We start from the raw sequence: 20285 nt of genomic DNA, 5'->3' as shown, positions 1-20285 counted from the left end.
TCTCCTCTCTCTCTCCCTCCAGACAGTAGACCAGCCAGCCCCTCTCCTCTCTCTCTCCCTCCAGACAGTAGACCAGCCAGCCCCTCTCCTCTCTCTCTCCATCCAGACAGTAGACCAGCCAGCCCCTCTCCTCTCTCTCCCTCCAGACAGTAGACCAGCCAGCCCCTCTCCTCTCTCTCCCTCCAGATAGTAGACCAGCCAGCCCCTCTCCTCTCTCTCCCTCCAGACAGTAGACCAGCCAGCCCCTCCGCTCTCTCTCTCCCTCCAGACAGTAGACCAGCCAGCCCCTCTCCTCTCTCTCTCCCTCCAGACAGTAGACCAGCCAGCCCCTCTCCTCTCTCTCTCCCTCCAGACAGTAGACCAGCCAGCCCCTCTCCTCTCTCTCTCCCTCCAGACAGTAGACCAGCCAGCCCCTCTCCTCTCTCTCTCCCTCCAGACAGTAGACCAGCCAGCCCCTCTCCTCTCTCTCTCCCTCCAGACAGTAGACCAGCCAGCCCCTCTCCTCTCTCTCTCCCTCCAGACAGTAGACCAGCCAGCCCCTCTCCTCTCTCTCCCTCCAGACAGTAGACCAGCCAGCCCCTCTCCTCTCTCTCCCTCCAGATAGTAGACCAGCCAGCCCCTCTCCTCTCTCTCCCTCCAGACAGTAGACCAGCCTTTCTCTCTCCTTCTCCTCAGGTCAGCAGTCAGCTGGAAGGAGGGGGGGGGGGGGGGGGCTTCACCAGACCAGACATTTCAATTTGAGTCATTTAGCAGAAGCTTTTATCCAGAGAGATATAAAGTTGTGAGTGCATGCATTTTTGTACAGACACACTACTCTCCCTCCAGACAATAGACCAGTCAGCCCCTCTTCCTCTCACTCTCCCTCCAGACAACAGACCAGCCAACCCCTCTTCCTCTGTGTCTCTCCCTCTGCCCCAGGGGCCTGGGGTCAGCAGTCAGCTGGTGGGGGAAGGGGGGGGGTAGTCTAGAGCTGCCAGACAGCGGGGGAGGAGGCTGTAGTCTGGGGGAGAGGTGGTTGAGATTCAGACACCCTCTGAATCACTGATGAAGACAGAGGACGACTCCAGACACCACAAATATCCCAGATCAGCCAATTGGTAAACTAGTACCAAGTCGTACCCTACACTATAGGGAAGAGAGTGCCGTTTGGGATGCACCCAGGGCATTATAGAGTTACAACAGTACTAAGACAACCCAGTGTGTGTTATCTGTCACGTACAGGGCCCAGTGAGAGGATCTCCTATCTGTCACGTCCAGGGCCCAGTGAGAGGATCTCCTATCTGTCATGTCCAGGGCCCAGTGAGAGGATCTCCTATCTGTCACGTCCAGGGCCCAGTGAGAGGATCTCCTATCTGACACGTACAGGACCCAGTGAGAGGATCTCCTATCTGTCACGTACAGGGCCCAGTGAGAGGATCTCCTATTTGTCACGTACAGGACCCAGTGAGAGGATCTCCTATCTGTCACGTACAGGGCCCAGTGAGAGGATCTCCTATTTGTCACGTACAGGGCCCAGTGAGAGGATCTCCTATCTGTTAGGTACAGGGCCCAGTGAGAGGATCTCCTATCTGACACGTACAGGGCCCAGTGAGAGGATCTCCTATTTGTCACGTACAGGGCCCAGTGAGAGGATCTCCTATCTGTTAGGTACAGGGCCCAGTGAGAGGATCTCCTATCTGACACGTACAGGACCCAGTGAGAGGATCTCCTATCTGTCACGTACAGGGCCCAGTGAGAGGATCTCCTATTTGTCACGTACAGGGCCCAGTGAGAGGATCTCCTATTTGTCACGTACAGGGCCCAGTGAGAGGATCTCCTATTTGTCACGTACAGGGCCCAGTGAGAGGATCTCCTATTTGTCACGTCCAGGGCCCAGTGAGAGGATCTCCTATTTGTCACGTACAGGGCCCAGTGAGAGGATCTCCTATTTGTCACGTACAGGGCCCAGTGAGAGGATCTCCTATTTGTCACGTACAGGGCCCAGTGAGAGGATCTCCTATTTGTCACGTACAGGGCCCAGTGAGAGGATCTCCTATTTGTCACGTACAGGGCCCAGTGAGAGGATCTCCTATTTGTCACGTACAGGGCCCAGTGAGAGGATCTCCTATCTGACACGTACAGGGCCCAGTGAGAGGATCTCCTATCTGTCACGTCCAGGGCCCAGTGAGAGGATCTCCTATCTGACACGTACAGGGCCCAGTGAGAGGATCTCCTATCTGTAATGTTAGTAAGAAGGAGAGAGGAGCGACCCAGAGACCAGGTTGTAATGTCCTGTAAGGAGAGAGGAGAGACCAGGTTGTAATGTCCTGTAAGGAGAGAGGAGATACCCAGAGACCAGGTTGTAATGTCCTGTAAGGAGAGAGGAGAGACCAGGTTGTAATGTCCTGTAAGGAGAGAGGAGATACCCAGAGACCAGGTTGTAATGTCCTGTAAGGAGAGAGGAAAGAGGAGAGACCAGGTTGTAATGTCCTGTAAGGAGAGAGGAGAGAGGAGAGACCAGGTTGTAATGTCCTGTAAGGAGAGAGGAGAGACCAGGTTGTAATGTCCTGTAAGGAGAGAGGAGAGACCAGGTTGTAATGTCCTGTAAGGAGAGAGGAGAGACCAGGTTGTAATGTCCTGTAAGGAGAGAGGAGAGACCAGGTTGTAATGCCCTGTAAGGAGAGAGGAGAGAGGAGAGACCAGGTTGTAATGTCCTGTAAGGAGAGAGGAGATACCCAGAGACCAGGTTGTAATGTCCTGTAAGGAGAGAGGAGAGACCAGGTTGTAATGTCCTGTAAAAGGAGAGAGGAGAGACCCAGAGACCAGGTTGTAATGTCCTGTAAGGAGAGAGGAGAGACCCAGAGACCAGGTTGTAATGTCCTGTAAGGAGAGAGGAGAGACCAGGTTGTAATGTCATGTAAGGAGAGAGGAGAGAGGAGATACCCAGAGACCAGGTTGTAATGTCCTGTAAGGAGAGAGGAGATACCCAGAGACCAGGTTGTAATGTCCTGTAAGGAGAGAGGAGAGACCCAGAGACCAGGTTGTAATGTCCTGTAAGAAGGAGAGAGGAGAGAGGAAATGCACTACGTTTGACCACTACTTTTGACCAGGCCAGCAACCAAGAAATCACAAAATGGAACAAACACCAAATTGAGACTGCATGCAGAATTCTGCTAAAATATCCTCTGTGTACAACGTAGAACACCAAATAATGCATGCAGAGCAGAATTAGGCCGATACCCACCATTTATAAATATCCAGACAAGACACGTTCCCAAACCTTCCATAACAAAGCCATCACCTACAGAGAGATGAACCTGGAGAAGTGTCCCCTAAGCAAGCTGGTCCTGGGGCTCTGGTCACAAACAGACCCCACAGAGCCCCAGGACAGCAGCACAAACAGACTCCACAGAGCCCCAGGACAGCAGCACAATTAGACTCCACAGAGCCCCAGGACAGCAGCACAATTAGACCCCACAGAGCCCCAGGACAGCAGCACAAACAGACTCCACAGAGCCCCAGGACAGCAGCACAATTAGACTCCACAGAGCCCCAGGACAGCAGCACAATTAGACCCCACAGAGCCCCAGGACAGCAGCACAATTAGACCCCACAGAGCCCCAGGACAGCATCACAAACAGACCCCACAGAGCCCCAGGACAGCAGCACAAACAGACCCCACAGAGCCCCAGGACAGCAGCACAAACAGACCCCACAGAGCCCCAGGACAGCAGCACAAACAGACCCCACAGAGCCCCAGGACAGCAGCACAATTAGATCCAACCAAATCATGAGAAGATTCATTGACACATTGGAAAGAATTGGCAAAAAACTGAACTAGAATGCTATTTGGGCCTAAACAGAGAGTACACAGTGGCAGAATAGACAGTGTTATTATTTCAGACAGTCTGTATATTTCAGACAGCGTTATCATCCCAGACAGCGTTATCATCTCAGGCAGCGTTATCATCCCAGACAGCGTTATCATCTCAGACAGCGTTATCATCCCAGACAGTGTTATCATCCCAGACAGCGTTATCATCTCGGACCGCGTTATCACATCGTTATCACATCGTTATCACCTCAGACAGTGTTATCATCCCAGACAGTGTTATCATCCCAGACAGCGTTATCATCTCAGACCGCATTATCATCTCAGACAGCGTTATCGTCTCGGGCCGCGTTATCATCTCAGACCGCGTTATCGTCCCAGACCGCATTATCATCTCAGACAGCGTTGTCATCTCAGACAGCGTTATCATCTCGGACCGCGTTATCATCTCGGACAGCGTTATCATCCCAGACCGCATTATCATCTCAGACAGCGTTGTCATCTCAGACCGCATTATCATCTCGGACAGCGTTATCATCTCAGACAGCGTTATCATCTCAGACAGCGTTATCACAGCGTTATCGTCTCGGACAGCGTTCTCATCTCAGGTCGCGTTATCACAGCGTTGTCATCTCAGACTGCGTTAACATCCCAGGCATCGTTATCACAGCGTTATCATCTCAGACAGCGTTATCATCCCAGACATCGTTATCATCTCAGACCGCGTTATCATCTCAGACCGCGGTATCATCCCAGACAGCGTTATCACAGCGTTATCATCTCAGACAGCATTATCACAGCGTTATCGCCTCAGACACCGTTGTCGTCTCAGACAGCGTTATCATCTCAGACCGCGTTATTATCTCAGACAGCGTTATCGTCTCAGACGGCATTATCATCTCGGGCAGCGTTATCATCTCGGGCAGCGTTATCGTCCCGGACCGTGTTGTCATCCCAGATAGCGTTATCACAGCATTATCGTCTCAGACAGCGTTATCATATCGTTATCGTCTCTGGCAGCGTTATCATCTCAGACCGCGTTGTCATCTCGGCCAGCGTTATCATCTCAGACAGCGTTATCATCCCAGACAGCGTTATCATCTCAGACCGCGTTGTCATCTCGGACAGCGTTATCATCTCAGACGGCGTTATCGTCTCAGACGGCGTTATCATCCCAGACGGCGTTATCGTCCCAGACAGCGTTATCATCCCAGACAGCGTTATCATCTCAGACCGCGTTGTCGTCTCAGACAGCGTTATCATCTCAGACAGCGTTATCATCTCGGACGGCGTTATCATCCCAGACAGCGTTATCATCTCAGACCGTGTTGTCATCTCAGACAGCATTATCATCTCAGACAGCGTTATCATCTCGGACGGCGTTATCGTCCCAGACAGCATTATCATCTCAGACCGCGTTGTCATCTCAGACAGCATTATCATCTCAGACAGCGTTATCATCTCAGACAGCGTTATCATCTCAGACCATCTAGAGAGTAAATAGCTGTTGACCCTCCGAGACATCAGACACACACACCCCTCTCTAGTCTGACTAATGGCCTGTCACACACCACAGACACACAGGGGAGGGTTGGGAACAAGTAGAGGGAGTGGGTGGTGAGGAACCCAGACACAAAAGGAGGGAGCCCAGTCACTGGCTGGCTGGCTGCCTGTGGCATGTCTCAGCAAGCAGGAACCAGTCTGAGGTCTGAGACAAGAGGACGTGACGTGAGGGCGGACCTCTCCTCTTCTCTGCCTAGTGCCTCAGCCTGCTCCTTGACCCCCATAGACAAGCAGCTCTTTCTAATTGTCATACCGTATCCCCTGGCTGTAGTCCTCTGTAACAACCGTACACTCTGAAGGGCTCCAAAAGGGTAATTCGTCTGTCCCCGTAGGAAAACCCTTTTGGGTTCCGAGGAGAACTATTTTGGGTTCCATGTAGAACCCTCTGTGTAAAGGACAACACTGCAGACCATAAAACACAGACACAGAGACAGACACAGAGAAAGAGCCAGACCCCACAATAGCCCACAGAGCCAGACCCCACTATAGCCCACAGAGCCAGACCCCACTATAGCCCACAGAGCCAGACCCCACTATAGCCCACAGAGCCAGACCCCACTATAGCCCACAGAGCCAGACCACACTATAGCCCACAGAGCCAGAACACACTATAGCCCACAGAGCCAGACCCCACTATAGCCCACAGAGCCAGACCCCACTATAGCCCACAGAGCCAGACCACACTATAGCCCACAGAGCCAGACCACACTATAGCCCACAGAGCCAGACACCACTATAGCCCACAGAGCCAGACACCACTATAGCCCACAGAGCCAGACCCCACTATAGCTCACAGAGCCAGACCCCACTATAGCCCACAGAGCCAGACCCCACTATAGCCCACAGAGCCAGACCACACTATAGCCCACAGAGCCAGACCACACTATAGCCCACAGAGCCAGACCACACTATAGCCCACAGAGTTAGACACAGAGCCAGACCCCACTATAGCCCACAGAGCCAGACCCCACTATAGCCCACAGAGCCAGACCACACTATAGCCCACAGAGCCAGACCCCACTATAGCCCACAGAGCCAGACCCCACTATAGCCCACAGAGCCAGACCCCACTATAGCTCACAGAGCCAGACCCCACTATAGCCCACAGAGCCAGACCCCACTATAGCTCACAGAGCCAGACCCCACTATAGCCCACAGAGCCAGACCCCACTATAGCCCACAGAGCCAGACCCCACTATAGCCCACAGAGCCAGACCCCACTATAGCCCACAGAGCCAGACCCCACTATAGCCCACAGAGCCAGACCCCACTATAGCCCACAGAGCCAGACCCCACTATAGCCCACAGAGCCAGACCCCACTATAGCCCACAGAGCCAGACCCCACTATAGCCCACAGAGCCAGACCCCACTATAGCCCACAGAGCCAGACCCCACTATAGCCCACAGAGCCAGACCACACTATAGCCCACAGAGCCAGACACCACTATAGCCCACAGAGCCAGACCCCACTATAGCCCACAGAGCCAGACCCCACTATAGCCCACAGAGCCTAAAAGGAGCCAGGCTGAAAGTACTGAACAAAACAAAGCTCCATTGAGAGTCAAACCAAAGAAGTGAAACTAATGTCAGTTAGTAACACAGAGCTGGGTTTGACTTCAGCTCTCTCGTTTAGAATGAATGTACAAGAGACTCATTATGGAACATTACTAACAGAAACACACTGTCTAACCCCATAAACACACCACAACCAGCACTGGGCAGGGGAGTGAGGGATCCTAACTAGTATTGGACAGGGGAGTGAGGGATCCTAACGAGTATTGGACAGGGGAGTGAGGGATCCTAACTAATATTGGACAGGGGAGTGAGGGAACCTAACTAGTATTGGACAGGGGAGTGAGGGATCCTAACTAATATTGGACAGGGGAGTGAGGGATCCTAACTAATATTGGACAGGGGAGTGAGGGATCCTAACTAGTATTGGACAGGGGAGTGAGGGATCCTAACTAGTATTGGACAGGGGAGTGAGGGATCCTAACTCATATTGGACAGGGGAGTGAGGGATCCTAACTAGTATTGGACAGGGGAGTGAGGGATCCTAACTAGTATTGGACAGGGGAGTGAGGGATCCTAACGAGTATTGGACAGGGGAGTGAGGGATCCTAACGAGTATTGGACAGGGGAGTGAGGGATCCTAACTAGTATTGGACAGGGGAGTGAGGGATCCTAACTAGTATTGGACAGGGGAGTGAGGGATCCTAACTAATATTGGACAGGGGAGTGAGGGATCCTAACTAGTATTGGACAAGGGAGTGAGGGATCCTAACTAATATTGGACAGGGGAGTGAGGGATCCTAACTAGTGTTGGACAGGGGAGTGAGGGATCCTAACTAATATTGGACAGGGGAGTGAGGGATCCTAACTAGTATTGGACAGGGGAGTGAGGGATCCTAACTAATATTGGACAGGGGAGTGAGGGATCCTAACTAGTATTGGACAGGGGAGTGAGGGATCCTGACGAGTATTGGACAGGGGAGTGAGGGATCCTAACTAATATTGGTATGGGAGTGAGGGATCCTAACGAGTATTGGTATGGGAGTGAGGGATCCTAACTAGTATTTGTATGGGGAGTGAGGGATCCTAACTAGTGTTGGTATGTTCGTGAGCGATCCTAACTAGTATTGGACAGGGGAGTGAGGGATCCTAACTAATATTGGACAGGGGAGTGAGGGATCCTAACTAATATTGGACAGGGGAGTGAGGGATCCTAACTAATATTGGACAGGGGAGTGAGGGATCCTAACTAATATTGGACAGGGGAGTGAGGGATCCTAACTAGTATTGGACAGGGGAGTGAGGGATCCTAACTAGTATTGGACAGGGGAGTGAGGGATCCTAACTAGTATTGGACAGGGGAGTGAGGGATCCTAACTAGTATTGGACAGGGGAGTGAGGGATCCTAACTAGTATTGGTATGGGAGTGGGGGATCCTAACTAATATTGGACAGGGGAGTGAGGGATCCTGACTAATATTGGTATGGGAGTGAGGGATCCTAACTAGTATTGGTATGGGAGTGATGTTAGACTTCATTGTGTCCTTTCCTGGCAAGATGACATGGAGCATCAGACCAGACAGACCATAGCAGACAGCACCAGACCAGACCTGGCCAAACAGACAATAGCAGACAGCATCAGACCAGACAGACCATAGCAGACAGCACCAGACCAGACAGCACCTGGCCAAACAGACAAAAGCAGACAGCACCAGACCAGACAGACCATAGCAGACTGACCCAGAGGAGATAGACCATAGCAGACAGCACCAGACCAGACAGGCCATTGCAGACAGCACCAGACCAGACAGACCATAGCAGACAGCATCAGGGCAGACAGAACATAGCAGACAGCACCAGACCAGACAGACAATAGCAGACAGACCCAGACCATAGCAGACAGCACCAGACCAGACAGACCATAGCAGACAGCACCAGACCAGACAGACCATAGCAGACAGCACCAGACTAGACAGACCATAGCAGACAGCACCAGACTAGACAGACCATAGCAGACAGCACCAGACCAGACAGACCATAGCAGACAGAACATAGCAGACAGCACCTTACCAGACAGACCATAGCAGACAGACAATAGCAGACAGCACCTGGCCAGACACACCATAGCAGACAGCACCAGACCAGACAGACCATAGCAGACAGCACCAGACCAGACAGACCATAGCAGACAGCACCAGACCAGACAGACCATAGCAGACAGACCATAGCAGACAGCACCTGGCCAGACAGACCATAGCAGACAGACCATAGCAGACAGCACCTGGCCAGACAGACCATAGCAGACAGCACCAGCCCAGACAGACCATAGCAGACAGCACCAGACCAGACAGACCATAGCAGACAGCACCAGACCAGACAGACCATAGCAGACAGCACCAGACAAGACAGCACCTGGCCAGACAGACCATAGCAGACAGCACCTGACCAGACAGACCATAGCAGACAGCACCAGACCAGACAGACCATAGCAGATAGCACCAGACAAGACAACACCTGGCCAGACAGACAATAGCAGACTGCACCTGACCAGACAGCACCAGACAAGACAACACCTGGCCAGACAGACCATGGCAGACAGCACCTGACCAGACAGACCATAGCAGACAGCACCAGACCAGACAGACCATAGCAGACAGCACCAGACTAGACAGACCATAGCAGACAGCACCAGACCAGACAGACCATAGCAGACAGCACCTGGCCAGACAGACCATAGCAGACAGCACCAGGCAAGACAGCACCTGGCCAGACAGACCATAGCAGACAGCACCTGACCAGAGAGACCATAGCAGACAGCACCAGAATAGACAGACCATAGCAGACAGACCACAGCAGACAGCAGACCGACCATAGCAGACAGACAAAAGCAGACAGACAATAGCAGACAGACAATAGCAGACAGACAATAGCAGACAGCTACAGTGGTCTTTTGGTTACATGATGGCGTCAGTTCATCCCAGCCTAACTGCCAAATCACCATCTAATATATCCTGCTGCCTTCCTTTTCTCGTGGTTTTGCTGTCTGGCCCTGGTCCCAGGGGAAATGACTGTCTGTCTGTCTGGCCCTGGTCCCAGGGGAAATGTCTGTCTGTCTGTCTGTCTGGCCCTGGTCCCAGGGGAAATGACACATCCCACTGTAACACAACCCGTCTGTCTGTCTGTCTGCAATGAAATCAGTAGATCTGTCTACATTCCATTCAAACAACATCTCAACACAACAACATAACCCAGCAAGCCCCATGAAACTGTCTGTCTGTCTGTCTGTCTGTCTGTCTGTCACACAACACACTGTCTGTCTGTCTGTCTGTCTGTCTGTCTGTAACACCATCTCAACACAACAACATAACCCAGCAAGTCCCATGAAACTGTCTGTCTGTCTGTCACACAACACACTGTCTGTCTGTCTGTCTGTCTGTCTGTAACACCATCTCAACACAACAACAAAACCCAGCAAGTCCCATGAAACTGTCTGTCTGTCTGTCTGTCTGTCACACAACACACTGTCTGTCTGTCTGTCTGTAACACCATCTCAACACAACAACATAACCCAGCAAGTCCCATGAAACTGTCTGTCTGTCTGTCTGTCACACAACACACTGTCTGTCTGTCTGTCACACAACACACTGTCTGTCTGTCTGTAACACCATCTCAACACAACCCAGCAAGTCCCATGAAACGAACACCATCTCAACACAACCCAGCAAGTCCAGCAAGTCCCATGAAACTAACACCATCTCAACACAACCTAGCAAGTCCCATGAAACTGTCTGTCTGTCTGTCACACAACACACTGTCTGTCTGTCTGTCTGTCTGTCTGTCTGTCACACAACACACTGTCTGTCTGTCTGTAACACCATCTCAACACAACAACATAACCCAGCAAGTCCCATGAAAATGTCTGTCTGTCTGTCTGTCACACAACACACTGTCTGTCTGTCTGTCTGTCTGTCACACAACACACTGTCTGTCTGTCTGTCTGTAACACCATCTCAACACAACAACATAACCCAGCAAGTCCCATGAAACTGTCTGTCTGTCTGTCTGTCACACAACACACTGTCTGTCTGTCTGTCTGTCTGTCTGTCACACAACACACTGTCTGTCTGTCACACAACACACTGTCTGTCTGTCTGTCTGTCTGTCTGTAACACCATCTCAACACAACAAGGTAACCCAGCAAGTCCCATGAAACTGTCTGTCTGTCTGTCACACAACACACTGTCTGTCTGTCTGTCACACAACACACTGTCTGTCTGTCTGTCTGTCTGTCTGTAACAACATCTCAACACAACAACATAACCCAGCAAGTCCCATGAAACTGTCTGTCTGTCTGTCTGTCACACAACACACTGTCTGTCTGTCTGTAACACAACAACATAACCCAGCAAGTCCCATGAAACTGTCAACAGGGTAATATATCTTCCTTCATAGCGTATTTCGTCTAAATGTTTTACAGTGTTGGAGTATGTAGCAGAAACTACTGCCAGTCTATGGCAATTACCGAACGACGACAGCAAGACGGTAACGTAACCATAAACGACTGACAGCGAACATACCAGAACACCAACCAAACACGGATATTTGACTGATAAAAAGTTCCCAAACCATAACCAAATTGTATTTAAATAATCCCCTACAATGTGTACCTCTCGTTTATAACACATCGTCGTTTACATGCGCGTAATCGATGCGTAAAAGGTAACATAGTGATAAATCACAGTAGAACAACAGACATCATTTCCAAAGCGGCATACGCGGTTTCCGCTACAATTCTACTTACATATCTCCATTCCCTCCGGCTGGGGACCGGTGCAGTTACAGGAGCAAATGACATCAGAGTTGTTGTTGTGGCTGCCGGGTGCCGTTATGTTTTGCATGGGGCTACCCGGGAAAATGGGACCCCGGTAATAACACCGGACCGGGGAAGAGGCGCCGTGATCGGCCCTTCAAAACTTCCAGCCTGAGTCTGTCTCCGGTGCCCGTTCACATTCCCTTGAGTACGACATAATCCATATTGCTACCAAGTTAAAGTAATTTGTTTTAAAGTGTATCCGCATGCCATTTCTTCAGACTAGTACATTCTCAGACAGAGTGAGTAACGTTATCCGCCTGGCCGTGTAGTTCCTCTCTCCGCTGTACAGGGGAAAACACCTCTCCGATCGACTGAAGGCTGGATGCACGGACTATGGCCCACCCCCAAACAAGGAAGCCACTCTCTTAAACCAGACGTGCAGGAGGGGAGAGGAGGAGGAGAGGAGATTAGGGGCGACTCGGAACAGACTGGTGAGGTAGTGACAATAAGGGGTTTCGTTTATCTGGCCCGGGTTACCCCACTGGGAGGAGTTTACATCGGGTGAAATTGGATTGCATTGAGGCCCTTCGCTAGGGGGCCCGTGTAGGCGTGTTTTGCACTCTGTCTGTCTGTCTGTCTGTCTGTCTGTCTGTCTGTCTCTGTCTGTTACACATCACAGTGGGCAAAGGGGGATACCTAGTCAGCTGTACACCTAATGCCTACAACTGAAATGTGTCTTCTGCATTTAACCCAACCCCTCTGAATCAGAGAGGTGCGGGGAGCTGCCATAATCGACATCCACGTCAACGGCGCCTAAGACTATCGGTCTGTCTAGTATCTATAATAATATCACACTGTAACGGTCTGTCTAGTCTTCTATAATAACATCACACTGTAATGGTCTGTCTAGTCTTCTATAATAACATCACACTGTAACGGTCTGTCTAGTCTTCTATAATAACATCACACTGTAATGGTCTGTCTAGTCTTCTATAATAACATCAGACTATCGGTCTGTCTAGTCTTCTATAATAACATCAGACTATCGGTCTGTCTAGTCTTCTATAATAACATCACACTGTAACGGTCTGTCTAGTCTCTATAATAACATCAGACTATCGGTCTGTCTAGTCTCTATAATAACATCACACTGTAATGGTCTGTCTAGTCTTCTATAATAACATCACACTGTAACGGTCTGTCTAGTCTTCTATAATAACATCACACTGTAACGGTCTGTCTAGTCTTCTATAATAACATCACACTGTAATGGTCTGTCTAGTCTTCTATAATAACATCACACTGTAACGGCCTGTCTAGTCTTCTATAATAACATCACACTGTAATGGTCTGTCTAGTCTTCTATAATAACATCACACTGTAATGGTCTGTCTAGTCTTCTATAATAACATCACACTGTAATGGTCTGTCTAGTCTTCTATAATAACATCACACTAACGGTCTGTCTAGTCTTCTATAATAACATCACACTGTAATGGTCTGTCTAGTCTTCTATAATAACATCACACTGTAATGGTCTGTCTAGTCTTCTATAATAACATCACACTGTAATGGTCTGTCTAGTCTTCTATAATAACATCACACTGTAATGGTCTGTCTGTTACACATCACACTGTAATGGTCTGTCTAGTCTTCTATAATAACATCACACTGTAATGGTCTGTCTAGTCTTCTATAATAACATCACACTGTAACGGTCTGTCTAGTCTTCTATAATAACATCACACTGTAATGGTCTGTCTAGTCTTCTATAATAACATCACACTGTAATGGTCTGTCTGTTACACATCACACTGTAATGGTCTGTCTAGTCTTCTATAATAACATCACACTGTAATGGTCTGTCTAGTCTTCTATAATAACATCACACTGTAATGGTCTGTCTAGTCTTCTATAATAACATCACACTGTAATGGTCTGTCTAGTCTTCTATAATAACATCACACTGTAATGGTCTGTCTGTTACACATCACACTGTAATGGTCTGTCTAGTCTTCTATAATAACATCACACTGTAATGGTCTGTCTAGTCTTCTATAATAACATCACACTGTAACGGTCTGTCTAGTCTTCTATAATAACATCACACTGTAATGGTCTGTCTAGTCTTCTATAATAACATCACACTGTAATGGTCTGTCTGTTACACATCACACTGTAATGGTCTGTCTAGTCTTCTATAATAACATCACACTGTAATGGTCTGTCTAGTCTTCTATAATAACATCACACTAACGGTCTGTCTTCTATAATAACATCACACTGTAATGGTCTGTCTAGTCTTCTATAATAACATCACACTGTAACGGTCTGTCTAGTCTTCTATAATAACATCACACTGTAATGGTCCGTCTAGTCTTCTATAATAACATCACACTGTAATGGTCTGTCTAGTCTTCTATAATAACATCACACTGTAATGGTCTGTCTAGTCTTCTATAATAACATCACACTGTAATGGTCTGTCTAGTCTTCTATAATAACATCACACTGTAACGGTCTGTCTAGTCTTCTATAATAACATCACACTGTAATGGTCTGTCTGTTACACATCACACTGTAATGGTCTGTCTAGTCTTCTATAATAACATCACACTGTAATGGTCTGTCTAGTCTTCTATAATAACACCACACTGTAACGGTCTGTCTAGTCTTCTATAATAACATCACACTGTAATGGTCTGTCTAGTCTTCTATAATAACATCACACTGTAATGGTCTGTCTGTTACACATCACACTGTAATGGTCTGTCTAGTCTTCTATAATAACATCACACTGTAATGGTCTGTCTAGTCTTCTATAATAACATCACACTAACGGTCTGTCTAGACTTCTATAATAACATCACACTGTAATGGTCTGTCTAGTCTTCTATAATAACATCACACTGTAACGGTCTGTCTAGTCTTCTATAATAACATCACACTGTAATGGTCCGTCTAGTCTTCTATAATAACATCACACTGTAATGGTCTGTCTAGTCTTCTATAATAACATCACACTGTAATGGTCTGTCTAGTCTTCTATAATAACATCACACTGTAACGGTCAAGAACTCGGAAATCTCAGACTACCGACAGCAGTGCGTTCACGACAACTGGGAACTCTGGAGAGAAAACAAAACTAGCTCCGACAGAGAGAAATCTTTTGAACGGTCATCCAACTCGGAATTTCAACTCGGGAACTCGGACCTCTTTCCAGAGCTCCAACTTTCTGACCTGAAGATCACTGAAGTCATTTATTTTTATTTTTTTATTTTTTTTTATATCACCTTTATTTAACCAGGTAGGCTAGTTGAGAACACCTTTATTTAACCAGGTAGGCTAGTTGAGAACACCTTTATTTAACCAGGTAGGCTAGTTGAGAACACCTTTATTTAACCAGGTAGGCTAGTTGAGAACACCTTTATTTAACCAGGTAGGCTAGTTGAGAACAAGTTCTCATTTGCAACTGCGACCTGGCCAAGATAAAGCATAGCAGTGTGAGCAGACAACAAAGAGTTACACATGGAGTAAACAATTAACAAGTCAATAACACAGTAGAAAACAAAGGGGGGGTCTATATACAATGTGTGCAAAAGGCATGAGGAGGTAGGCAAATAATTACAATTTTGCAGATTAACACTGGAGTGATAAATGATCAGATGGTCATGTACAGGTAGAGATATTGGTGTGCAGAAGAGCAGAAAAGTAAATAAATAAAAACAGTATGGGGATGAGGTAGGTGAAAATGGTGGGCTATTTACCAATAGCCTATGTACAGCTGCAGCGATCGGTTAGCTGCTCAGATAGCTGATGTTTGAAGTTGGTGAGGGAGATAAAAGTCTCCAACTTCAGCGATTTTTGCAATTCGTTCCAGTCACAGGCAGCAGAGTACTGGAACGAAAGGCGGCCAAATGAGGTGTTGGCTTTAGGGATGATCAGTGAGATACACCTGCTGGAGCGCGTGCTACGGATGGGTGTTGCCATCGTGACCAGTGAGCTGAGATAAGGCGGAGCTTTACCTAGCATAGACTTGTAGATGACCTGGAGCCAGTGGGTCTGGCGACGAATATGTAGCGAGGGCCAGCCGACTAGAGCATACAAGTCGCAGTGGTGGGTGGTATAAGGTGCTTTAGTGACAAAACGGATGGCACTGTGATAGACTGCATCCAGTTTGCTGAGTAGAGTGTTGGAAGCCATTTTGTAGATGACATCGCCGAAGTCGAGGATCGGTAGGATAGTCAGTTTTACTAGGGTAAGCTTGGCGGCGTGAGTGAAGGAGGCTTTGTTGCGGAATAGAAAGCCGACTCTTGATTTGATTTTCGATTGGAGATGTTTGATATGAGTCTGGAAGGAGAGTTTAATTGACCTTATATTTTTCCAAGATCCAAGTTGTCTTGAAAGCACCAAAAGCCCACGGCAAAGGCAGCGCAAAACAAAGTTAAAGTGATGTAGGAGCAAGTGGAGTAATGAGTAGGATTCTGTGTTTCCAAATGCAAGTGGAGTAATGAGTTGGATTCTGTGTTTCCAAATGCAAGTGGAGTAATGAGTTGGATTCTGTGTTTCCAAATGCAAGTGGAGTAATGAGTTGGATTCTGTGTTTCCAAATGCAAGTGGAGTAATGAGTTGGATTCTGTGTTTCCAAATGCAAGTGGAGTAATGAGTTGGATTCTGTGTTTCCAAATGCAAGTGGAGTAATGAGTAGGATTCTGTGTTTCCAAATGCAAGTGGAGTAATGAGTAGGATTCTGTGTTTCCAAATGCAAGTGGAGTAATGAGTAGGATTCTGTGTTTCCAAATGCAAGTGGAGTAATGAGTTGGATTCTGTGTTTCCAAATGCAAGTGGAGTAATGAGTTGGATTCTGTGTTTCCAAATGCAAGTGGAGTAATGAGTTGGATTCTGTGTTTCCAAATGCAAGTGGAGTAATGAGTTGGATTCTGTGTTTCCAAATGCAAGTGGAGTAATGAGTTGGATTCTGTGTTTCCAAATGCAAGTGGAGTAATGAGTAGGATTCTGTGTTTCCAAATGCAAGTGGAGTAATGAGTAGGATTCTGTGTTTCCAAATGCAAGTGGAGTAATGAGTAGGATTCTGTGTTTCCAAATGCAAGTGGAGTAATGAGTTGGATTCTGTGTTTCCAAATGCAAGTGGAGTAATGAGTTGGATTCTGTGTTTCCAAATGCAAGTGGAGTAATGAGTTGGATTCTGTGTTTCCAAATGCAAGTGGAGTAATGAGTTGGATTCTGTGTTTCCAAATGCAAGTGGAGTAATGAGTTGGATTCTGTGTTTCCAAATGCAAGTGGAGTAATGAGTTGGATTCTGTGTTTCCAATGCAAGTGGAGTAATGAGTAGGATTCTGTGTTTCCAAATGCAAGTGGAGTAATGAGTAGGATTCTGTGTTTCCAAATGCAAGTGGAGTAATGAGTAGGATTCTGTGTTTCCAAATGCAAGTGGAGTAATGAGTTGGATTCTGTGTTTCCAAATGCAAGTGGAGTAATGAGTAGGATTCTGTGTTTCCAAATGCAAGTGGAGTAATGAGTTGGATTCTGTGTTTCCAAATGCAAGTGGAGTAATGAGTTGGATTCTGTGTTTCCAAATGCAAGTGGAGTAATGAGTTGGATTCTGTGTTTCCAAATGCAAGTGGAGTAATGAGTAGGATTCTGTGTTTCCAAATGCAAGTGGAGTAATGAGTAGGATTCTGTGTTTCCAAATGCAAGTGGAGTAATGAGTAGGATTCTGTGTTTCCAAATGCAAGTGGAGTAATGAGTTGGATTCTGTGTTTCCAAATGCAAGTGGAGTAATGAGTTGGATTCTGTGTTTCCAAATGCAAGTGGAGTAATGAGTTGGATTCTGTGTTTCCAAATGCAAGTGGAGTAATGAGTAGGATTCTGGTTTCCAAATGCAAGTGGAGTAATGAGTAGGATTCTGTGTTTCCAAATGCAAGTGGAGTAATGAGTAGGATTCTGTGTTTCCAAATGCAAGTGGAGTAATGAGTTGGATTCTGTGTTTCCAAATGCAAGTGGAGTAATGAGTTGGATTCTGTGTTTCCAAATGCAAGTGGAGTAATGAGTTGGATTCTGTGTTTCCAAATGCAAGTGGAGTAATGAGTTGGATTCTGTGTTTCCAAATGCAAGTGGAGTAATGAGTTGGATTCTGTGTTTCCAAATGCAAGTGGAGTAATGAGTAGGATTCTGTGTTTCCAAATGCAAGTGGAGTAATGAGTAGGATTCTGTGTTTCCAAATGCAAGTGGAGTAATGAGTAGGATTCTGTGTTTCCAAATGCAAGTGGAGTAATGAGTTGGATTCTGTGTTTCCAAATGCAAGTGGAGTAATGAGTTGGATTCTGTGTTTCCAAATGCAAGTGGAGTAATGAGTTGGATTCTGTGTTTCCAAATGCAAGTGGAGTAATGAGTTGGATTCTGTGTTTCCAAATGCAAGTGGAGTAATGAGTTGGATTCTGTGTTTCCAAATGCAAGTGGAGTAATGAGTAGGATTCTGTGTTTCCAAATGCAAGTGGAGTAATGAGTAGGATTCTGTGTTTCCAAATGCAAGTGGAGTAATGAGTAGGATTCTGTGTTTCCAAATGCAAGTGGAGTAATGAGTTGGATTCTGTGTTTCCAAATGCAAGTGGAGTAATGAGTTGGATTCTGTGTTTCCAAATGCAAGTGGAGTAATGAGTTGGATTCTGTGTTTCCAAATGCAAGTGGAGTAATGAGTTGGATTCTGTGTTTCCAAATGCAAGTGGAGTAATGAGTAGGATTCTGTGTTTCCAAATGCAAGTGGAGTAATGAGTAGGATTCTGTGTTTCCAAATGCAAGTGGAGTAATGAGTAGGATTCTGTGTTTCCAAATGCAAGTGGAGTAATGAGTTGGATTCTGTGTTTCCAAATGCAAGTGGAGTAATGAGTTGGATTCTGTGTTTCCAATGCAAGTGGAGTAATGAGTTGGATTCTGTGTTCCAAATGCAAGTGGAGTAATGAGTTGGATTCTGTGTTTCCAAATGCAAGTGGAGTAATGAGTTGGATTCTGTGTTTCCAAATGCAAGTGGAGTAATGAGTTGGATTCTGTGTTTCCAATGCAAGTGGAGTAATGAGTAGGATTCTGTGTTTCCAAATGCAAGTGGAGTAATGAGTAGGATTCTGTGTTTCCAAATGCAAGTGGAGTAATGAGTTGGATTCTGTGTTTCCAAATGCAAGTGGAGTAATGAGTAGGATTCTGTGTTTCCAAATGCAAGTGGAGTAATGAGTTGGATTCTGTGTTTCCAAATGCAAGTGGAGTAATGAGTTGGATTCTGTGTTTCCAAATGCAAGTGGAGTAATGAGTTGGATTCTGTGTTTCCAAATGCAAGTGGAGTAATGAGTAGGATTCTGTGTTTCCAAATGCAAGTGGAGTAATGAGTAGGATTCTGTGTTTCCAAATGCAAGTGGAGTAATGAGTAGGATTCTGTGTTCCAAATGCAAGTGGAGTAATGAGTTGGATTCTGTGTTTCCAAATGCAAGTGGAGTAATGAGTTGGATTCTGTGTTTCCAAATGCAAGTGGAGTAATGAGTTGGATTCTGTGTTTCCAAATGCAAGTGGAGTAATGAGTTGGATTCTGTGTTTCCAAATGCAAGTGGAGTAATGAGTTGGATTCTGTGTTTCCAAATGCAAGTGGAGTAATGAGTTGGATTCTGTGTTTCCAAATGCAAGTGGAGTAATGAGTTGGATTCTGTGTTTCCAAATGCAAGTGGAGTAATGAGTTGGATTCTGTGTTTCCAAATGCAAGTGGAGTAATGAGTTGGATTCTGTGTTTCCAAATGCAAGTGGAGTAATGAGTTGGATTCTGTGTTTCCAAATGCAAGTGGAGTAATGAGTAGGATTCTGTGTTTCCAAATGCAAGTGGAGTAATGAGTAGGATTCTGTGTTTCCAAATGCAAGTGGAGTAATGAGTAGGATTCTGTGTTTCCAAATGCAAGTGGAGTAATGAGTTGGATTCTGTGTTTCCAAATGCAAGTGAGAGTAATGAGTTTGGATTCTGTGTTTCCAAATGCAAGTGGAGTAATGAGTTGGATTCTGTGTTTCCAAATGCAAGTGGAGTAATGAGTTGGATTCTGTGTTTCCAAATGCAAGTGGAGTAATGAGTTGGATTCTGTGTTTCCAAATGCAAGTGGAGTAATGAGTTGGATTCTGTGTTTCCAAATGCAAGTGGAGTAATGAGTTGGATTCTGTGTTTCCAAATGCAAGTGAGTAATGAGTAGGATTCTGTGTTTCCAAATGCAAGTGGAGTAATGAGTAGGATTCTGTGTTTCCAAATGCAAGTGGAGTAATGAGTTGGATTCTGTGTTTCCAAATGCAAGTGGAGTAATGAGTAGGATTCTGTGTTTCCAAATGCAAGTGGAGTAATGAGTTGGATTCTGTGTTTCCAAATGCAAGTGGAGTAATGAGTTGGATTCTGTGTTTCCAAATGCAAGTGGAGTAATGAGTTGGATTCTGTGTTTCCAAATGCAAGTGGAGTAATGAGTTGGATTCTGTGTTTCCAAATGCAAGTGGAGTAATGAGTTGGATTCTGTGTTTCCAAATGCAAGTGGAGTAATGAGTAGGATTCTG

At 46.7% G+C, this 20285-nt stretch overlaps 1 protein-coding gene across 1 annotated transcript in view; it reads right to left on the bottom strand.

The window, feature by feature from the left end:
• Positions 1-12196, bottom strand: part of LOC116359298 (low-density lipoprotein receptor class A domain-containing protein 4-like) — a 28461-nt gene extending 16265 nt beyond the window's left edge. Inside the window, exon 1 of the mRNA XM_031812077.1 lies at positions 11688-12196. Within this exon, the coding sequence (XP_031667937.1) occupies positions 11688-11784 (97 nt within the window). The 5' untranslated portion in view covers positions 11785-12196. The remainder of the gene's footprint in view (positions 1-11687) is intronic.
• Positions 12197-20285: the final 8089 nt, after the last annotated feature.

Source organism: Oncorhynchus kisutch, unplaced genomic scaffold (assembly GCF_002021735.2).
Source record: "Oncorhynchus kisutch isolate 150728-3 unplaced genomic scaffold, Okis_V2 Okis02a-Okis13b_hom, whole genome shotgun sequence".
NCBI lineage: Eukaryota > Metazoa > Chordata > Actinopteri > Salmoniformes > Salmonidae > Oncorhynchus > Oncorhynchus kisutch.
This window is presented reverse-complemented; position numbering and strand designations above follow the sequence as displayed.